Genomic DNA, 21,263 nt, shown 5'->3' with positions numbered 1-21,263 from the left:
AAGGACAAATACCTATTTACATAAGTATTCAGACCCTTTGCTATCAATCAATCAAGTTTCTTTTATATAGCCCTTCGTACATCAGCTAATATCTCGAAGTGCTGTACAGAAACCCAGCCTAAAACCCCAAACAGCTAGTAATGCAGGTGTAGAAGCACGGTGGCTAGGAAAAACTCCCTAGAAAGGCCAAAACCTAGGAAGAAACCTAGAGAGGAACCAGGCTATGAGGGGTGGCCAGTCCTCTTCTGGCTGTGCCGGGTGGAGATTATAACAGAACTATGTCAAGATGTTCAAAAATGTTCATAAGAGACTTGAAATTGAGCTCAGGTGCATCCTGTTTCCACTGATCATCCTTGACATGTTTCCACAATTTGGAGTGTTAAATTCATTTGATTGGACATGATTTGGAAAGGCACACACCTGTCTGCATAAAAGGTCCCAAAGTTGACAGTGCATGTCAGAGCAAAAACCAAGCCATAAGGTCGAAGGAATAGTCCGTAGAGCTCCGAGACAGGATTGTGTCAAGGCACAGATCTGGGGAAGGGTACCAAAAAATGTCTGCAGCATTGAAGGTCCCCAAGAACAAAGGGCACTCCATCATTAAATGGAAAAAGCTTGGAATCACCAAGACTCTTCCTAGAGCTGGCCACCTGCCCAAACTGAGCAATCGGGGGAGAAGGTCCTCGGTCAGGGACCAGATGGTCACTCTGACAGAGCTCCTCTGTGGAGATGGGAGAACCTTCCAGAAGGACAACCATCTCTGCAGCACTCCACCAATCATGACTTTATGGTAGAGTGGCTAGACAGAAGCTACTCCTCAGTAAAAAAAACACGACAGCCCGCTTGGAGTTTGCTAAAAGGCACCTAAAGACCCTCAGACAGAAACAACATTCTCTGGTCTGATGAAACCAGGGTTGAACTCTTTGGCCTGAATGCCAAGTGTCACGTCTGGAAGAAACCTGGCACCATCCCTACAATGAAGCATGGTGGTGGCAGCATCATGCTGTGGGGATGTTTTTCAGCGGCAGGGACTGGGAGACTAGTCAGGATTGAGGCAAAGATGAACAGAGACCATTGACGAAAACCTGCTTCAGAGCGCTTAGGAACTCAGACTGGGGCGAAGGTTCACCTTCCTAATCACAGTGCAAAGACAACACACAAGTGGCTTCGGGACAAGTCTCTGAATGTCCTTGAGTGGCCCAGACAGAGCCTGGATTTCAACCCAATCGAACATCTGTGTGAAAATAGCTGTGCAGCAACACTCCCCATCCAACCTGACAGGGCTTGAGAGGATCTGCAGAGAAGAATGAGAGAAACTCCAAATATAGGTGTACCAAGCTTGTAGCGTCATACCCAAGGAGACTCGAGGCTGTAATCACTGCTAAAGGTGCTTTAACAAAGTACTGAGTAAAGGGTCTGAATACTTATGAAAATGTGATATTTCCATTTGTAAAAAAAATGATAAATTAGCAAACATTTCTAAAAACCTGTTTTTGCTTTGTCATTATGGGTTATCATGTGTAGATTGAGGGGGGGGGGGGCGATTTAATCAATTTTAGTATAAGGCTGTAACGTAACAAAATATGGAAAAATTCAAGGTGTCTGAATACTTTCTGAATGCACTACTGAGATGCCATTGTGCCTTGCAAAAGCCTGCAGGAGCTGCAGTTTGTCTTGCATCATACAAATTCACAGTCTAACCAAAACTTGAATTGGGCAGGATTGTAGAGGAATAGGTTGGCTACCTCTGGATGGAGAAAACAAATTAACAGTCTAATTTAAAATTGAACAGTTAAAATTAATCCAGCCCCTCTACTTGCACAACTTGAGTCCGAACTCAGGTCTTCGTTGGATACACACTAGCTAAAACTCCTATTTTCTCTCTTGCTCTTCAAAATGAGGCAACAGTTTATTAACACAAGCTAATTAAACCACAGTTTTGACTGAGGTGTTGCATGTGGTTTTGTCTACTATACTTTGCTTCCAGGTCAAAACACCACGTGATTGATACAATACAAGTGTTCTACCTCTGATCCCTGACTGCTGAACAGTCTGTCAAAAGGCGTTTTCAAAATCCCTGGCAGACACGCAAACAGAGCCAAGGGTCACAGTCCAGAGAAGGTTGATTCTCACACAGTGTGTCATGTCATGCCCACCAGAAATTAATTGTCTTAAAACACACACGGACAAACAAACAGGACAATTTTATTCCCAAAGGAGAATAAAATAATTCTGGAAAGTAACTAACACTTGGAGAGACCTTTTGGTTTGGACTTTTTTTCTTGGAAAAACAAAAAAAAGAACCATTAGCTACAGTGACATATTTCGACATAGTATGTTTTTTTAAAGGACGCAGGGTCATGTGAGAGTTGAGCAACAAACAAAAAATGTTGGCCAATGACAACACGCACAGGGAGCGACCAACCAGGAGGAAGTACCTTTTTTCAGCCTTTCCATTTTGAGAGCATGAACTTTGACCTCTTTTCCATCTAACATACAAACAAAACCCAAAAAGAAATTAGAGACAGCATGGACCATGTCGGAGGGGACTGTATGTGCCAATTTCAAAGAGTGCATCATAGCGCCAATTTGACACGATCGCTCAATCAATATCAAACAGAAACCAGTCACTTATTCCCATCCTGTACAAAATGCATAAAATACTTAATCGATGCCCATAACCATTGACAGTGCCCATGCTTGTAGACAGACACTAAATATAAGAGTTCAATCAACATATTTATTCCATAGACAGATGTTCAAACTACCTCACAACATAAAATATCTGAACACTGCATTTTGTTTATGTCAAGATATTAAATAGGCTAGGCCAACATCTTGCAATATGCCTACTTAAAATGGCCTAAAATGTTGTCCCTCTAGTCTGAAACAGAAATACACCCTCTTAGTCACCATGACCTTTGGTAAATAAAAACTGAAAACAGTCCGAAACCCCTCAGTAAATACTTAGCCTACATGGCCACAAGTCAACGTGGACGACATTCCCAAACTCTGGGGTTCATGCTGACCTTTATGGGGCTGTTTAGCAAGAGATGGGTGAAGTTCGGGAACTTCTCTTCAATCCAATAATAGCATAGTGGTATATTAGCAGTTAAACGTTTAACAAACATAAGTACCAAAACAGTAGTTGCACATTCAGAGAATAGTCCCCGCTCAAGTGGTCATTCACATTGCATCATTCCAACAACACACTGTGTTACCACTTCCCATATGTAAGCCTAATAACATCGAGTCAAAGGAATTTAAGAAAATCAGTCTTCCTAGACCTACTGCTGGGGTAAAGAGGCGACTTCTAGACTTAGTCTTAGGACAGACAATGCAAATAGATACAGCACGTTTTGAATTAAGTTTACATTACTACTACAGTACAACAAGCTAGCTAAACAAAGGTGATCAACACTGACGTCATCTGTTACTGCAGTTCATGCAGTTTTTATACTCAGTATCTAACGTTGCTTTGCTTAAAAAGCTATATGACATTTTTAAAATTCAAATTGAACTAGGAGTCACCTGAATTGCAACATCCAATGTTATCAGAAGCGTGAACAGTGTTATGTAGATGGTGAGTGGATGGTTATATAGATAGAAGAAACGGAAATTACAGTAAAAGGAATTACTGTAAGGCTTAAGAGTAAAGATTAAGTGATTAATTTACATTAAAAAATTAATTACAACTAAATGCGAAACACAGTTGAACTTGGACAAATGAAAAGATTAGAATAGCACAAAGGATTAATTCAGGTCAGAAAACAGATGAGCAAAGAATTAGTGCATCACAATGACGGTGAGAAGTAGATTGCAGAATCTTAGAAAAAGTACAAAGCATAGTCCCAAAAGTCCAGGTCAATATTCCCAACGGCAAGCACCATTGCAGCAAGGCCAAAGTCGACGAGGACAAAAACATAATATCCTTATTTCAGACACTCTTTTCACAGAGTCCTTCATTTGACAGGATCAGCGCCAGATTCAACTTCCTCCAGTTAGAGATGAGGGGAGGGGGGGGGGGTGAGGTGACCTTTGGGTGACCTTAGACCTCACCCAGTAGACTAGTCTCCTTCTGCTCCTTGTGGACGGCAGGCTAGGAGTCGAACGCTCAGGAGCTTTTGGCTATTGATCCTGTAGGTCTAATATAACGCCCTGAACCCCACCGTCATTCTGGGACGTACCAGCATCACCCTCCTCCTCCTCCTCCTCATCCTCCTCTGCTGTCTGACTCTCTGGAATCTCTGGATCCTTCTCTACGGGAGGAGTGATCACATCATAGAGAAACGTGAAGAAGCCGTAAAACCAATCAGAGCCCTCCTCGGCTAAAATACCGAAGATTTCCTCTAGGGAATCTGCGTTTTCATTAGTAATTTCACCGCCATCTTTGGTCAAGCCTGACGAGAGAGAGGAGAAAAACAAGGGGGAGAGAAGAGGAGCGAGAGGATGGAGAGAGGGAAGAGAAATGAATAAAGTGGATGGTAATGCAGGAAAGAGGCGTATAAGTCGAATAGAAGAGCGCCAAGAAAATACCCCCCTTTAATAGTTGAGTGTAGCTCTCGAAAGTGTCGAATTATGAAATGTCATTGCCAGCTATGTTCAGGGATTGTGGTCGGTAAGGTACAGTCATTTGTTCTGGTCTTTGATTGGTTTAGTCTTTATTAGTCCCTTTATTTATTAGGATACACAGGACAAGAGCTATTAGGCTAGGCATTGTGGGAAATGAGAAGTGTCAGTAATAAAGCAGTATTTTTGATACTGTACATGCGGCAGGTGACCAACGTTGCAACAACCATAAGTAATATTGTTGGTTTTCAGCACAGAAGAACTGTAGACTGTCGAAGTCAAATAAGGCTGTGTAGATGCTGCCACAGGACTTCAAGCTCGTTTGAGCCGTATACTAAATTAAATAGCTACTGCTGAACAACTCTGTGCAGGAGTACTTACATGGAACTATTTGTTTATTTTAAGTTTTAGTACCAATTCATAGGGAAGTTTTAACGCCACCCCCTTGAGTTTTTCCCCATTGAAGTAAGCTCTAAGTAAGCTGTTAAGTTCATGGCACTGGTACTCAAACACAAGAAAACCAAGTCAGTCATGCATGAGTAACATTTTAGAGGTCACAAAAAGGTCATTATTAGAAAATGCACTTGCCGAGTAGTACTTTGGCGTCCTCCACATCGAAGTCGCCGTCGCCATCTGCGTCATACGCTGAAAGTTTACCTACAAAAAGGGAATAGTCTTAAAGTCATATCATAAACAATGTTCAGAGTACAGTCCTTTCCACAAATGAGCCTGTTCTTGGCCTTTCCATCAAAATCATTGTGTGTGTGTGTGTGTGTGTGTGTGTGGGGGGGGGGGGGGGGGGGTGGTCTAGGGGACATACACTTCCTCTAATTACAGACAGTTAATAGGTCACTGGGATTCTTTAATGTGACTCTCCTGACTTTAATGATACTTCACTACTTGCCAATGAAGTCATACTATGGTGTTCAGAGTGGAACCGTATCATATCTACAGCTCAGCTCTGAATTCCTTCTGTATTTCTGAGAGGGAAGTTGTGGTCATGGTGATACTGCTGAACTGCAGCAGTATATATACATATATATATTAATAAAGCGGCAACCACCCGACTAGCCCTAGGCGTACCACAGCCGAACACAGGCAGCTTGATATAGCCAACAAGTACACCCCCTGGATAGGACGCTAGTCCGTCGCAGGGCCTTGATGAAATGAAGCTATACCTTCAATCCAATGAATTTGCTTCTTCAAAATCAGATGAGAAATAAAAAAACATTTAGTATGAGTCGAAGCCTAATAAATAAAGGGACTAGTAAAAACAAACCAATCAAAAGACCAGGAAAAGAAACATCAACAAGCCATGCAATATACATGCCATTTAGCAGACACGTTAATCTAATTTACAGTCATGCGTGCATACATTTTCACATGGGTGGTCCCAGAGGGAACATCAGCAAGACAAGTATATTGTACTGCATATTGTTAAATCATTATTTTGAGGCATACTATAAATGTAACCTATTCAAAACTAATAACAGATAGAATTGAATATTGGTGATACATGCAAGTAAAGACCATACCTTGTAAAACCTCTGAAAAGTTAAAACGGAATTCCTTTGCCCTCTCTGCTTTGCAAGATTAAAAGACACACAGGAGCAGTTTGTTTATAGGGACATCATCAATATCAAAAGTTAATGAAACAGTGTCAGTATTACTTCATGTTACACATATTAAATTGGGTACTAAAATGTAATGTTTAAAAACATTTTTACAAAACCCTCTTACTAATTTCAATAGGAATACCTCTTTCCCCCTTAAATGTTCTTCTTCATAAGGTCATGGCCTTCTGTCAGTAACAGATCTCTGTCTAAACCACATAATGCCTTCTCCGAATCATACAGGAAGTAAGTGGCGTTCTCATGAGCCTACAGAAAGCTTTGTGGTCAGAACATCATCTATAGGGGATTACTCAATTTAGGCTAAACACTGCAGGTTGAAATGTAGGATACAAACGAGGGATGCACGATATAGCGGTAAGCATATCGGAATAGTCGCTAAAAATGCCAACATTGGCCCGATGTCTAGTTTAATGCCGATGTGCAAAAATCGATGCCAAAGTTGACGTGCATACCTATATAAACGTAGGTAGACGACGTAATGACGCCACAAAAAATATAGCGCTAACATGCAACACAGCATTCCTAACCTAGCCCACAATGTCTGTGCGGCTCGAGCAGTCAACAAGTCGAGCAGTCATTTGAAAGAGTAAGAAAAAGGGTTTACGTGAAATGTTACAGACAGAGCTGGAGAATATGGAAACGAACACAGTGACAGCGCACACCGAGGAAGAGAAGCCACGGACACAGAGTTGAAACTTCACTGCTTGACATGTATGATGAAATCCTGGTTGAGACTGAACAAATGAAACAGCACAGCAAGTAAGTGAAATAAATAGGTTTTGATTATGTTTTACTGGTAATGGGGACATTTGTAAATTCCAACAAAATAACTATTTTTTTCGGTCAGTGTGTGTGTTTAAACTATTTAACTGTACTAGAATGCTTAAAAAGGCGGTGGTTATTTGTATCGCGTTTTTTAGCAAGGAACATTTCTTATCGGTGCATCCCTAATACAAACAGAACCCAATGCCCTAAATTTTACATGATATACTGTATATTGCAATATATACATTTTGTAACGTTGTGCATTTTTATATTTAAATCAGATATAACTTAATTCTCATCTTATTGTAACACAAAAAGGCAAGAGTTTATCAGATAACGCTTTATTATTTACAGCCTGTTGATACTTAGAAATTACTTGTTATTAAAAGAGTAGCCTGATTTAAATAATACTTTCATGGTAATTACACTTTGGTTTCTTTGAAATACCATGTTTTGGTAGTTAGTAGTTACCGATAGTGTGTAATTCTTTGAGGTGAGTATTGTAACCACAAAGGTTCCTTTGTGAGTAACATGTCAATACCAGGTACCAGCTTAAAACGGGCTGTAAAATAAAGCATTACTGTTTATCATAGGGCTGTGGGGAGGTCAGGTGACTCACCGATGACGTTGTCGTAGTCCACCAGGTCAAACCACACCACGGCCACGGAGCTCCACACCCCCAGGAGAGCCAGCACCATGAACCAGGTGAAGATCTTTGTGCTGCTAAAACCACCACCACTAGCAGCAACAGTAGCCTCCGCTTTCACACCATTCTTATTCACCACTGCTGCAGGCTTCACCTCTGGAAAAGAAAGGACACAATGAGTAGGTTAATCATTCTGACTGGAACATAGGCTACCGGGACATATCTCAGTCATCCTGACTGGATCATAGGCTACCGGGACATATCTCAGTCATCCTGACTGGAGCATACTGTAGCCTATGCTACTGGGACATACAGTGCCTTGCAATAGTATTCAGACCTCTTGGATTTCTTCACATTTTGTTGTTACAAAGTGTGATTTAAAAGAGATTGCAATCTTTTGTCAACAATCTACACAAAATATTATGCCATGTCAAAGTGGAAGATTTTTTTAAACATATTTTTTTAAAGACTACTTCAAATGAAAGTTGTGGCATAAGTACTCAGCTCCCTGAATCAATACATGTTAGAAACACCTTTGGCATCGATTACAGCTGTGAGTCTTCTTGGGTAAGTCTATAAGAGCTTTGCACACCTGGATTGTGGAATATTTGCCCATTACCCTTTTAAAAAAAACGTGGAACTCTGTCAAGATGCTGGGGATCATGGCTAAACAGCAATGGTCAGGTTTTGCCATATATTTAAGCAGATTTAAGCAGACTGAAGCAAGTTTTTCTCTAGGATTTTGCCTGTGCTTAGCTCCATCCAGTTTATTTTTATCCTGAAAAACTCCCCAGTATTTGCCGATGTCAAACATACCCATACCATGATGCAGCCACCACCAAGCTTGAAAATAAAGAAACAGACACTCACTTAGTGATGTGTTGGATTTGCCCCAAACATAAGGATTTGCATTCAGGCCAAAATGTGTGTTCTTGCACTGGCTCAATGCACACTCACTAGACTCTACCCACACACTCACTACAGAGAGTCCAACACACACACACCTACTCTGTTTATTATCATCCTGATTGCCTAGTCACTTTTACCCCTACCCACATGTACATAATGTATTACCTCAACTACCTCGTACCCCTGCACATTGACTCACTACCGGCACTCCTTGTATATAGTCTCATTATTACTTTGTGTGACTATTTGCTTTTTTGCAAATTTGTCTTTTTAACTTCTCTTGGGTAGGAGGCAGCATTCAAAATTTTGGATGAAAAGCATGCCCAAATTAAACTGCCAGCTACTCATCCCCAGAAGATAAGATATGCATATTATTAGTAGATTTGGATAGAAAACACTCTGAAGTTTCTAAAAATGTTTGATCGATTATTTACGTTAAAAATACCTAAAGTTGTATTACAAAAGTAGTTTGACATTTTTTGGCAAAGTTTACAAGTAACCTTAGATATTTTGTAGTCACGTTTCACAATTTGTAACCGGTGTTTTTCTGGATCAAATGCACCAAATAAATGGACATTTTGGATATATATCGACGGAATTAATCAAACAAAAGGACCATTTGTGATGTTTATGGGACATATTGGAGTGCCAACAACAGAAGCTCGTCAAAGGTAAGGCATGAATTATATTTTATTTCTGCGTTTTGTCACGCCTGCAGGGTTGAAATATGCTTCTCTCTCTTTGTTTACAATGGTGCTATCCTTAGATAGTAGCATCGTTTGCTTTCGCCGAAAAGCCTATTTGAATTTTGACATGTTGGCTGGATTCACAACCAGTGTAGCTTTAATTTGGTATCTTTCATGTGTCATTTAATGAAAGTTTGGTTTTATAGTAATTTTTATAGTAATTAATTTGAATTTGGCGCTCTGCATTTTCTCCGGCTTTTTGCCAAGTGAGACAGTAGCGTCCTGCCTAAACTCAGATTTTTGGATATAAATTTCTGTTTTGAATTTGGCGCCCTGCAGTTTCACTTGCTGTTGACGAGGTGGGACGCTACCGTCCCACATACCCTAGTGAGGTTAACTCTGAATAAAAAAAAAAAAAAAAATGGTACCTTTATTTATACAGGTTTTTCTCATTGAGATAACATCTCTTTTCCAAGAGAGACCTGGTCCAATAGCAGCAGGGGGAACAACGTTTCAGACAAAACAACTTAAATACACTAACACAACATTAAACAAAATCTATAAAAAACACACACAGTACAACAAAAACATTTGACGTTACACACGAAAATGTTGACTAAAAACAGCTGGCCTAAAGACAATTACACTCTTCTATGATATATACATCGATCAACTCCACCAACAAAAGTGGATCATCAAATTTTAAAATGTTCAGGAAAGAATTCCAGTACCATGGAGCTAAGAAACCAAAACTATTTCTAACATGACGTGATCTAATTTTTGGTACTGTTAGAAGCAAATGAGAATGGGACCGTAATGATACTGATATTTATTTACCGACCTGACTAAAAAAAGAACAGAGATAAAATGTCATTTTACCCAATATGGCCTTAGAAATTAGTGTATGCCAGTGTTTAAGCCTACGCAGTGTTTAAGCCTGGTCAATGACGACCAGTCAACAGTGCTGTAGAGATCACAATGATGTGTTAGACATTTGACACTGAATCAAGTGCTCTCAGGGTAGTGGCTGAGGCCTGCATATATACAGTGCTGTGAAAAAGTATATGCCCCCTTCCTGATTTCTTATTTTTTTGCACATTTGTCACACTTAAATGTTTCAGATCAAACAAATTTTTATATTACACAAAGATAACCCAAGTAAACACAAAATGCAGTTGTGTATTTATTAAGGGAAAAAAGCTATCTGAACCTTCATGGCCCTATGTGACAAAGTAATTACTCCCCCCTTGTTAAATCATGAATTTCACTACCCACACCCAGGCTTGATTACTGCCAGACCTGTTGAATCAAGAAATCACTTAAATAGAACCTGTCTGACAAAGTGAAGTAGGCCAAAAGATCTCAAAAAGCAAGACATCATGCCGCGATCCAAAGAAGTTCAGGCGCAGATGAGAAACAAAGTAATTGACATCTATCAGTCTGGAAAGGGTTACAAAGCCATTTCTAAAGCTTTGGGACTCCAGCGAACCACGGTGAGAGCCATTATACACAAATGGAGAAAATTTGTAACAGTGGTGAACCTTCCCAGGAGTGGCTGGCCTACCAAAATTACCCCAAGAGCGCAGCGACAACTCATCCAAGAGGTCACAAAAGAACCCACAATAACATCTAAAGAACTGAGGGCCTCACTTGCCTCAGTTAAGGTCAGTGTTCATGACTCAACCACAAGAAAGAGACTTGGCAAAAACAGCATCCATGGCAGAATTAATTCCAAGGCGAAAACCACTGCTGACCAAAAAGAACAAAGGCTCGTCTCACTTTTGGCAAAAAACATCTTGATGGTCCCCAAGACTTTTGGGAAAATATTCTGTGGACTGACGAGACAAAAGTTGAACTTTTTGGAAGGTGTGCGTCCCGTTACATCTGGCGTTAAAGTAACACAGCATTTCAGAAAAAGAACATCATACCAAAAGTCAAATATGGTGGTGGTAGTGTGATGGTCTGGGGCTGCTTTGCTGCTTCAGGACCTGGACGACTTGCTGTGATTGATGGAACCATGAATTCTGCTCTCTACCAAACAATCCTGAAGGAGAATGGCCGGCCATCAGTTCGCGACCTCAAGCTGAAGCGCACTTGGGTTCTGCAGCAGAACAATGATTCAAAACACACAAGCAAGTCCACCTCTGAATGGCTTAAAAAAACAAAATGAAGGTTTGAGTAGCCTAGTCAAAGTCCGGACTTGAATCCGATTGAGTGGCGTGACCTTTAAAAGGCGGTTCATGCTTGAAAACCCTCCAATGTGGCGGAATTAAAACAATTCTGCAAAGAGTGGGCCAAAAATCCTCCACCGCGATTTGAAAGACTCATTGCCAGTTATCGCAAACGCTTGATTGCAGTTGTTGATGTTGAGGGTGGCACAACCAGTTATTAGGTTTAGGGGGCAATTACTTTTTTTTTTTTTTACATAGGGCTATGAAGGTTCGGATAGTTTTCCTCCCAAAATAAATCAAATCATCACTTAACTGCATTTTGTGTTTACTTGTTAAATGTTTCAGATCAAACAAATTTAAATATTAAAGTGTGACATGTGCAATAAAATAAATCAGGAAGGGGGCAAAAACTTTTTCACAGTACTTGTCACGCCCTGGCCTTAGTTATCTTTGTTTTCTGTATTATTTTAGTTAGGTCAGGGTGTGACATGGGGGATGTTTGTGTGTGTTTGTCTCATCTTGGGTGGTTGTATTATCTAGGGAGTTTTTGTAGAGTTCATGGGGTTGTGTTCAGTGTAGGTGTTTAGGTAAGTCTATGGTTGCCTGGAATGGTTCTCAATCAGAGACAGCTGTCTATCGTCTCTGATTGGGAGCCATATTTAAGGCAGCCATAGGCATTAGGTAGGTTGTGGGTAATTGTCTATGTCTATGTTGCATGTGTGCACGTAGTTTGTATAGCTTCACGATCGTTTTTTGTATTAGTTTGTCAGTGTTCTTCAGTTTTGTCTTCGTTTTATTAAAAGAAGATGTATTCATATCACGCTGCGCCTTGGTCCACTCTTTCACGTAATGACGATCGTGACAGCACTGTATAACATCACTAAAATCTAAAAAACTGCCAGTAATGTACATCGTACCAGCTCCTTCCTGGCCTCAAAAGAAAAACAAGCCTTATGCCGGTAATAAAAACCTATTCTCAGCTTTGTTGGGAATGGGCTCGTAAGTAAGCATTCCACGGTAAAGTCTACACCTGTTGTATTTGGTGCATGTGGCAAATACAAAATGAATTTGATTCCTTTGCAGTATTTCTTTAGTGCCTTGTTGCATACATGTTTTGGAATACTTTTATTCTGTATATATGTATTATTCTATTCACTCTGTCACTTAGGTCATTATTGTGGAGTTACTACAATGTTGTTGATCCATCCTCAGTTCTCCCACTGAACTCTGTAGCGGTTTTAAAATGATCAATGGGATCATGGTAACATCCCTGAGCAGTTTAATTCCTGAATTGCAGCTCAGTTCAGATGGACGATTCATGTCAACCCCTATTATTTCAGAGTCAGTCCATGTAACATGTGATTTATTAAGCCAAACATTATTTCTGAACTAATTTAGGCCATATTTTAGTTTATTTGTTATTTGTTTATGCTAATGTTTCTTCCACTATGACATTACAGAGTATTTTGTATAGATTGGTAATCCCACTTTGTAACGCAATAAAATGTGAAGAACTCCAAAGGGTCTAAATACTTTTACAAGGCACTGTATCTCATAGGACATAGATATTTGCTAACTGGATATATCGCAGTCATTTTGACTGGGCATATTTCAGTCATTGTGATTGAGAATTCTGAAAGAAAGTCAGTCTTTCCCCAGATGCTAGGGGTTAGTGAGCGCTGATCTGACTAAGAGGAGGAGTGAGGGGGATGCTGCAGTCCAGGTAGAAAATAACCCTGCCTGGATCAAATGATGAATGACAGAGGAAGGTAGTAGGCCTAAAGGCCCCAGACACTGACTGGTTCCACAGGCTGAACTCAAAGTCGGCCATAGTAGGGCCAGGCAAGTCACATTTTACTTTGACAGATACAAGTTGTTGTTGTGCCTCTGAAATACAAGATGTCCCTGTATGAAGTCAAGGGGTGTGAATACTTTCAGAATTATTCAGAAAGTCACCAGAGCCTTTAACTTTTTCCACATTTTGTTATGTTTCAGCATTATTCTAAAATATATGAAATTATTTTTTACCCACTCAATCTACACACAATATCCCATAATGACAAAGCAAAAACAGGTTAATACATTTTTGCAAATTGTATAAAAAAAATATATAATATATATATATTGAAATACCTTATTTACAAGTATTCAGACCCTTTGCTATGAGACACGAAATTGAGCTCAGGTGTATCCTGTTTCCATCGATCATCCTTGACGTTTCAACAACTTGGAGTCCACCTGTAGTAAATTCATTTGATTGGACATGATTTGGAAATGTGCACACACTTGTCTATATAATAGGTCCCACAGTTGACAGGGCATGTCAGAGCAAAAACCAAGCCATGAGGTCGAAGGAATTGTCCGTAGAGCTCCGCGAGAGGATTGTGTCGAGGCCAGATCTGTGGAAGGGTACCAAAACATTTCTGCAGCATTGAAGGTCCCCAAGAACAGTGGCCTCCATCATTCTTAAATGGAAGAAGTTTGGAACCACCAAGAGTCTTCCAAGAGCTGTCCGCTCGGCCAAACTGAGCAATCGGGGGAGAAGGGCCTTGCTCAGAGAGGTAACCAAGAACCCGAAGGTCACTCTGACAGAGCTCCAGAGTTCATATGTGGAGATGGGACAAACTTCCAGAAGGACAACCATCTCTGCAGCAGTCCACCAATCAGGCCTTTATGGTAGAGTGGCTAGACGGAAGCCACTCCTCAGTACAAAGCACATGACAGCCCGCTTGGAGTTTGCCAAAAGGTACCTAAAGGACTCAGACCATGAGAAACAAGATTCTCTGGTCTGATGAAACCAAGACTGAACTCTTTGGCCTGAATGCCAAGCGGCACGTCTGAGGGAAACCTGGCACCATCCCTACGGTGAAGCATGGTGGTGGCAGCATTATGCTGTGGGGATGTTTTTCAGCGGCAGGGACTGAGACCAGTCAGTGTCGAGGAAAATATGAATAACCTGCTCCAAAGCGCTCAGGACCTCAGACTAGTACCACGGTTCACCTTTCAACACGACAACGACCCTAAGTACACAGCCAAGACAACGCAGGAGTGGCTTCAGGACAAGTCTCTGACTGTCCTTGAGTAGCCCAGCCAGAGCCCAGACTTGAACCTGTTCTAACATCTCTGGAGAGACCTGAAAATAGCTGTGCAGTGACACTCCCCATCCAACCTGACAGGGCTTGAGAGGATCTGCAGAGAAGAATGAGAGAAACTCCAAATATAGGTGTACCAAGCTTGTAGCGTCATACCCAAGAAGACTTGAGGCTGTAATCACTGCCAAAGGTGCTTCAACAAAGTACTGAGTAAAGGGTGTGAATACTTATGTTTCATTTTAATTTTGATACATTTGCAAAAAAAATCTAAAAACCTGTTTATGCTTTGTCATTATGGAGTATTATATTATTATTATATATATGCAGGTTTAAAAAATATAAATTTAAAAATATCAAAATGTGTATTGATTTTAAGAAAGGCATTGATGTTTATGGTTAGGTACATTGGTGCAACGATTGTGCTTTTTTTCGCGAATGAGCTTTTGTTAAATCATCACCCGTTTGGCGAAGAGGAAGTAGCATGGCTATTGACCTTTGCCTCTTCGGAGTCTGTACGGGAGTTGCAGCGATGAGACAAGACTGTAACTACTACCAAATGGATACCACGAAATTGGGGAGAAAAAAGGGGTAAAAAAAAAAGGGAAAAAAGGATGTACTCTAAGGATTCCATTGATTCTTCCCAACGAGCTGTTCTTGTTAATGGGGAGAATATGATAGTTGTGTCTTCAAGTATCTTGGTGTCATTTTGGACTCCAACTTGACATGTAAGAAACATGTCCAACTTTAGGTTTATAAGACATTTCCTTCCTCTGGAGGCCGCCAAACTACACTGCTCAAAAAAATAAAGGGAACACTTAAACAACACAATGTAACTCCAAGTCAATCACACTTCTGTGAAATCAAACTGTCTACTTAGGAAGCAACACTGACTGACAATAAATGTCACATGCTGTTGTGCAAATGGAATAGACAAAAGGTGGAAATTATAGGCAATTAGCAAGACACCCCCAATAAATGAGTGGTTCTGCAGGTGGTGACCACAGACCACTTCTCAGTTCCTATGCTTCCTGGCTGATGTTTTGGTCACTTTTGAATGCTGGCGGTGCTTTCACTCTAGTGGTAGCATGAGACGGAGTCTACAACCCACACAAGTGGCTCAGGTAGTGCAGCTCATCCAGGATGGCACATCAATGCGAGCTGATGGCAAGAAGCTTTGCTGTGTCTGTCAGCGTAGTGTCCAGAGCATGGAGGCGCTACCAGGAGACAGGCCAGTACATCAGGAGACGTGGAGGAGGCCGTAGGAGGGCAACAACCCAGCAGCAGGACCGCTACCTCCGCCTTTGTGCAAGGAGGAGCACTGCCAGAGCCCTGCAAAATGACCTCCAGCAGGCCACAAATGTGCATGTGTCTGCTCAAACGGTCAGAAACAGACTCCATGAAGGTGGTATGAGGGCCTGACGTCCACAGGTGGGGGTTGTGCTTACAGCCCAACACCGTGCAGGACGTTTGGCATTTGCCAGAGAACACCAAGATTGGCAAATTCGCCACTGGCGCCCTGTGCTCTTCACAGATGAAAGCAGGTTCACACGCACATGTGACAGACGTGACAGACGTGACAGAGTCTGGAGACGCCGTGGAGAACGTTCTGCTGCCTGCAACATCCTCCAGCATGACCGGTTTGGCGGTGGGTCAGTCATGGTGTGGGGTGGCATTTCTTTGTGGCCCTCCATGTGCTCGCCAGAGGTAGCCTGACTGCCATTAGGTACCGAGATGAGATCCTCAGACCCCTTTTGAGACCATATGCTGGTGCGTTTGGCCCTGGGTTCCTCCTAATGCAAAATGCTAGGCCTCATGTGGCTGGAGTGTGTCAGCAGTTCCTGCAAGAGGAAGAAGGCATTTAATGCTATGGACTGGCCCGCCCGTTCCCCAGACCTGAATCCAATTGATCACACGCGTTGCATCACGCGTACGAACATCCCTTAGCCGTGGTATATTGGCCATATACCACACCTCCTCGGACCTTATTGCTTAATGGCACCACACTGTCGGTTACCATTCAACACTTCTGAATGAAGCAGTTAAGCAGAACCATTAGCCTACCATTTATAAATCCCCTTGACCCCATCTAGGATTTCTTTAGCCAATATGGCTTCTTCACAGATGGGCTCCTCCATCACGGGTTCCTCCATCAGGGCAGATGAAGTGGGATCCATGATGAGAACTCCTTGATTTTCCCCAGTTTCTAACAAATCCCCCCTGCCTGAATGAGGCGTAGAGTGCCCACTTGGACAGCTGGAACTCAATACTGGCCAAACTAGCCCAGGGGACTATTTTTTAGAGCCGTCAAACAAATATGGGGAGGACATGCCGTGTGTGTGTGACACTAATCTGCCATAGCCAGATAGGACACAAGAGGGACTGTGCAGAACAAGGTACGCACAAAGACATTGCAGCAGAGTTGGCACTTGTCCAAACACAGACAACATGACAGTTGCCTGTCAGTTGGTCTTTAGAGAGGATCTGGTGCAGAGGTTGAAATTCTCTTGAATTTGAGCACATTGCAGTACAGCATTTAGAAATAGTTGTACAGTAAAAAAATGTGTGTAAAGTTGCAGCTCATGACTAGGCTGACGCACCCATTTTGGTGCTATACGGGCACTACCATCTTCTCACTAGATGGGTGGAGTAGTGTTTAATCGGCTTACAAACTTCCAACCATTTAACCTAGTCTAAATATGTTGATACCATACCTTAACGGAAGACACTGTGCAATACATGGCACTCTCTTGACTGCTTCCAACAATGGGGCACGCAATATGCTAGTTGCCATGATACAGAAGCCATCAATGCAATTTGAAACGTCACACTCATCATTACACACGCAGTGTACACAACATATTGAGTTGCACCACGTTTTGCCCTCAGAACAGCCTCAATTTGTCAGTGCATGGACTCTACAAGGTGTCGAAAGCATCCCAACGGGACTTGGTCTTTTTATTAGGATCCCTATTAGCTGTTTGCGAAAACAGCAGCTACTCTTCCTGAGGTCCACACAAAACATGAAATAATACAGAACATTAATATACAAAAACAGCTCAAGGACAGAACTACATCAATTAAAAAAAAGGCCCACGTAGTCTATATATTAATACACACAAACTATCTAGGTCAAATAGGGGAGAGGTGTTCTGCCATGTGGCGTTGCTTTATCTGTTTAAAAAAAAAAAAAAAAAGGTTTGCTGTTTAATTGAGCAATATGATAAGGAACAGAGTTTGTTCTGGATTTGGGGACTGAAAAGACCCCTGGTGGAATGTTTGGTTGGCTAAGTGTGTGTCAGAGCTGTGTGTAAGTTAACTATGTAAATCATTTGGGATTCAACACATTAATGGTTCTAATAAAAAGAAGTGATGCAGTCAGTCTCCCCTCAACTCTTAGCCAAGAGAGACTGGCATGAATAGTATTTATATTAGCCCTCTGATTACAATGAAGAGCAAGATGTGCCACTCTGTTCTGGGCCAGCTGCAGCTTAACTAAGTCTTTGCTTGCACATGGCTGGACAATTATCAAGATATTACAAACCTAGACCCTGCAGGACTTGATTTTTGGAGTGTGGTGTCAAAAAAGCAGAACATCTCTTTATTACAGTCAGACCTCTCCCCAGCTTTACAACCACTGAATCTATACGTTTTGACCATGAGAGTTTACAATCTAAGGTAACGCCAAGAAATGTAGTCCCCTCAACTTGTTCAACAGCCACACCATTCATTACCAGATTCAACTGAGGTCTAGAACTTAGGGAATGAGATTTGCACCAAATACAATGCTCTTAGTTTTAGAGATGTTCAGGACCAGTTTTATTACTGGCGACCCATTCCAAAACAGACTGTAACTCTTTGTTAAGGGTTTCAGTGACATCATTAGCTGTAGTTGTAGAGGCGTATATGGGATTCTGTCCCATGTTGACTCCAATGATGCCCACAGTTGTCAAGTTGGCTAGATGTCCTTTGGGTGGTGGACCATTCTTGATAGACGCGGGAAACTGTTGAGCGTGGAAAAACCCAGCACCATTGCAGCTCTTGACACACACGCCTGGCACCTACTACCATACCCCATTCAAAGGCACTTCAATCTTTTGTCTTGCCCATTGAAGTAGATTTAACAAGCGACATCAATAAGGGATCATAGTTTTCACCTGGATTCACCTGGTTAGTCTGTCATGGAAAGAGTTCCTGACACACAGTGTATTTCAGCCATCATGACTGAAGACTATAACGACTTCCTCTAAGGCCATTGGCTAATCTTCATGTGTTTATAAAAATATAAAGGTTATCGGCTAATCATAATTTGTGTTAACCTAATAATCATCATCCTCTTTTTCAATAGGCGAGTGCATCAGAGTAGTAGGTCCATAAATGGCAGCCAAAGAATTCGGCAACAATCTGTCTAACAAAGGATGTTACAGGGCATGGACCATGAAGATGAACAACTGTCATGCATACGCACGCACACCTGCAATATTTTTCTGTGGTTGATGTTGCCTTGGCAGTTGTGACACCCTAGTGTAGATTCAGTGTCTCTTTCCCAATACCAGCACAAACAACCCATTGAGTTCACAGCACTGCAAACAGGGCCAAGCATTAGTAGGCTATGCCTTCCAATCAGATATTACAATCACAGTGCATGTTGACTTTTTATAATAGCATCACATGCAGTGCAACAGATAACTTCCCATGTCTTTGCACTTCTGACTGAAATCCACTTATAGTGGGAAATACTTGCTAAAAACTTAGCCAGTTTGTGCAATGAAAACACAATTAAAATCCATGCATTGACAGTTCCTTGTTATAAGTAACTATTACACACCAGTCACAACACAGGACACTTTTCACTAGTTTAGACTCAGTCCTCAATTAAGACACTCTTATTCTAAGATAATTTAAGTGTAGGCTAATAGTGTGAAAAATGTTATGCAACCCTTTAATGACACAAAATCCATGAAACAGTTATCTGGTAAAAAAAAAATGTAAATAAAAAAACGTCTATGCGTGCACAGGGATAGTCTGGATGAATGACATGGTGTGCACTGGGAATATGGAATAATTTGATGACCATTCCCCACAGGCCAACATAGCATCATTCACATTCATCATCATTTGAGAAGAGAGAAAAACGAAGCCTAAACCAACACAGAAGACAAATAGCTAAACATATAAACTCCCTTCTAAATGTACTGAAGACATTAACTAACCCGCTGACACAGTGGACAACAGTGAACGTTAGCAGCGGGGCTACATTGTATCATTGTAACAGTACCTAGTTGCTACATTGTATCATTGTAACAGTACATGTTGCTACATTGTACCATTTTAAAATAGATTCTGCACAATTGGCTCGAGGAAAGAACATTATCAAATACATTATTCTTTGCCTGGTGGTCGTGCAGTTGCATAACTGGCAAATACATATTTAACTAGCTAGACTTGCACAATCATTTAGCGCACGAGCTATGCTGTTAGCTAGTTAGCATTGGGAAGGGTACCGACCTTTTTTGGCTTGGTTTCTGAAATTCTTCCTTGGAGCCATTGTAAGTGCGCGGATGCTGACTGTTCAAATAATTGGCCTGTAAACTCCCTTCTTGTTCCCTAAATTAATTTCTGATACCACCTTGATAGAGATAGCTTCCTATTACCTACTATTCCAACAAAATAATGTCCTCATGGATACTGACTGACAAGCTAAAGTCCATGGTAACCAGTTTACTATTGAGTGATCTTAAATTCCGCCAGTCCACGACAGGGAATGAAAGATGGGCGGAGTTTTCGGCAGATAATTTTTCGTTGTAATTCAACCGCTTGGACCAATACTTGTTGGGAGTGCCCAGAGATTTCCGCCCTGCAGTTTTGATAACAGCGAAAACGTGGCAAAGTGTCCCCTGTCTATCGCGACATCTTCACATAACATAAACATCAAAGTGGTTTAGGTGGCTTCTGAGTGGACCTGGAAGGGACAGAGAGGGCTATATAGTATCCAACCTGAGACAGGCGGGGATTTCTCTGCCTGAGTCCCTGATGGGGATGCCTGCAGTATCTTCTGGGGGGTTAAATCCAGTTATGTATTTAAACTCTGGATTGTAAAATGCTATGTATTGGCCAGTGAGAGGCTATGAAGCCACCGATCGGCCATATTGCCACTCCCCAGAAGGAGCAGTCCTTCATGGGAATAAATGGAATTCTACAGTATTTCAATTAAATGTATTTTTGTATTGTCTGTTGTAGTGGGGACAGTAAAACTAGAACTTTCAAAAATAGTTATGTTTATCTCACATAATATAATTTAAACGTATGCATTAAGGTGAAGGCTTGGGCGGTATCCAGATGTTCATATTGTCATACCGGGATTTACGGTATTCCCAGCAAAGCACACAAGGGGCGCTAAAAATGCAAGAAAAGCCCATTGGGCCTCTATTACCAGAATGCTAACAAAATTATCACTAACTAAAAGCGAAATCACAGATGCTGTTAGCTAAAGGCTAACGAGCGAAAACGAACATGAACTAATTGCAAAGACAAGCACATCCAGCTCATAAAGTTATACAAGCATAGCTAGGCGCTACCGAATGTCATTTTCGGCGAGTGTTGACATTTATAAGCGACAGTGAATGAGAGACATTGTGCAAATGAACAAAGTTGTCATGCATGCTTTTCTGAAGAAAGAGCAGCATGTGTACACGGACCAGATGGGAAAATAACGGAGACAAAAAATCTAAACGCTAGTAGGAAGCACAATAAAAACAAAAGACAGCTGTACAGATACCTCATCCAGAGCTCTT

At 41.4% G+C, this 21,263-nt stretch overlaps 1 protein-coding gene across 6 annotated transcripts in view; it reads right to left on the bottom strand.

Moving 5' to 3' along the window:
* The window catches only part of LOC129823071 (aspartyl/asparaginyl beta-hydroxylase-like), a 46,744-nt gene extending 26,444 nt beyond the window's left edge, over positions 1-20,300 (bottom strand). For 4 of the 6 annotated variants that reach the window (XM_055881793.1, XM_055881797.1, XM_055881794.1 and 1 more), the window contains exons 1-4: positions 19,978-20,299; positions 7,588-7,770; positions 6,105-6,149; positions 5,158-5,226 (exon numbers count right to left, since the gene is read on the bottom strand). In XM_055881793.1, the coding sequence (XP_055737768.1) occupies positions 5,158-5,226; positions 6,105-6,149; positions 7,588-7,770; positions 19,978-20,017 (337 nt within the window). In that variant the 5' untranslated portion in view covers positions 20,018-20,299. Of the gene's footprint in view, positions 1-5,157; positions 5,227-6,104; positions 6,150-7,587; positions 7,771-19,977 lie in introns of all 6 variants that reach the window. The other 2 variants (XM_055881792.1, XM_055881795.1) reach the window with 2 other exon arrangements.
* Positions 20,301-21,263: the final 963 nt, after the last annotated feature.

Source organism: Salvelinus fontinalis, chromosome 25 (genome assembly GCF_029448725.1).
Source record: "Salvelinus fontinalis isolate EN_2023a chromosome 25, ASM2944872v1, whole genome shotgun sequence".
Taxonomy (NCBI): Eukaryota; Metazoa; Chordata; class Actinopteri; order Salmoniformes; family Salmonidae; genus Salvelinus; species Salvelinus fontinalis.
Note: the sequence above shows the minus strand (reverse complement) of the source record. Positions and strands in the feature narration are given on the sequence as shown.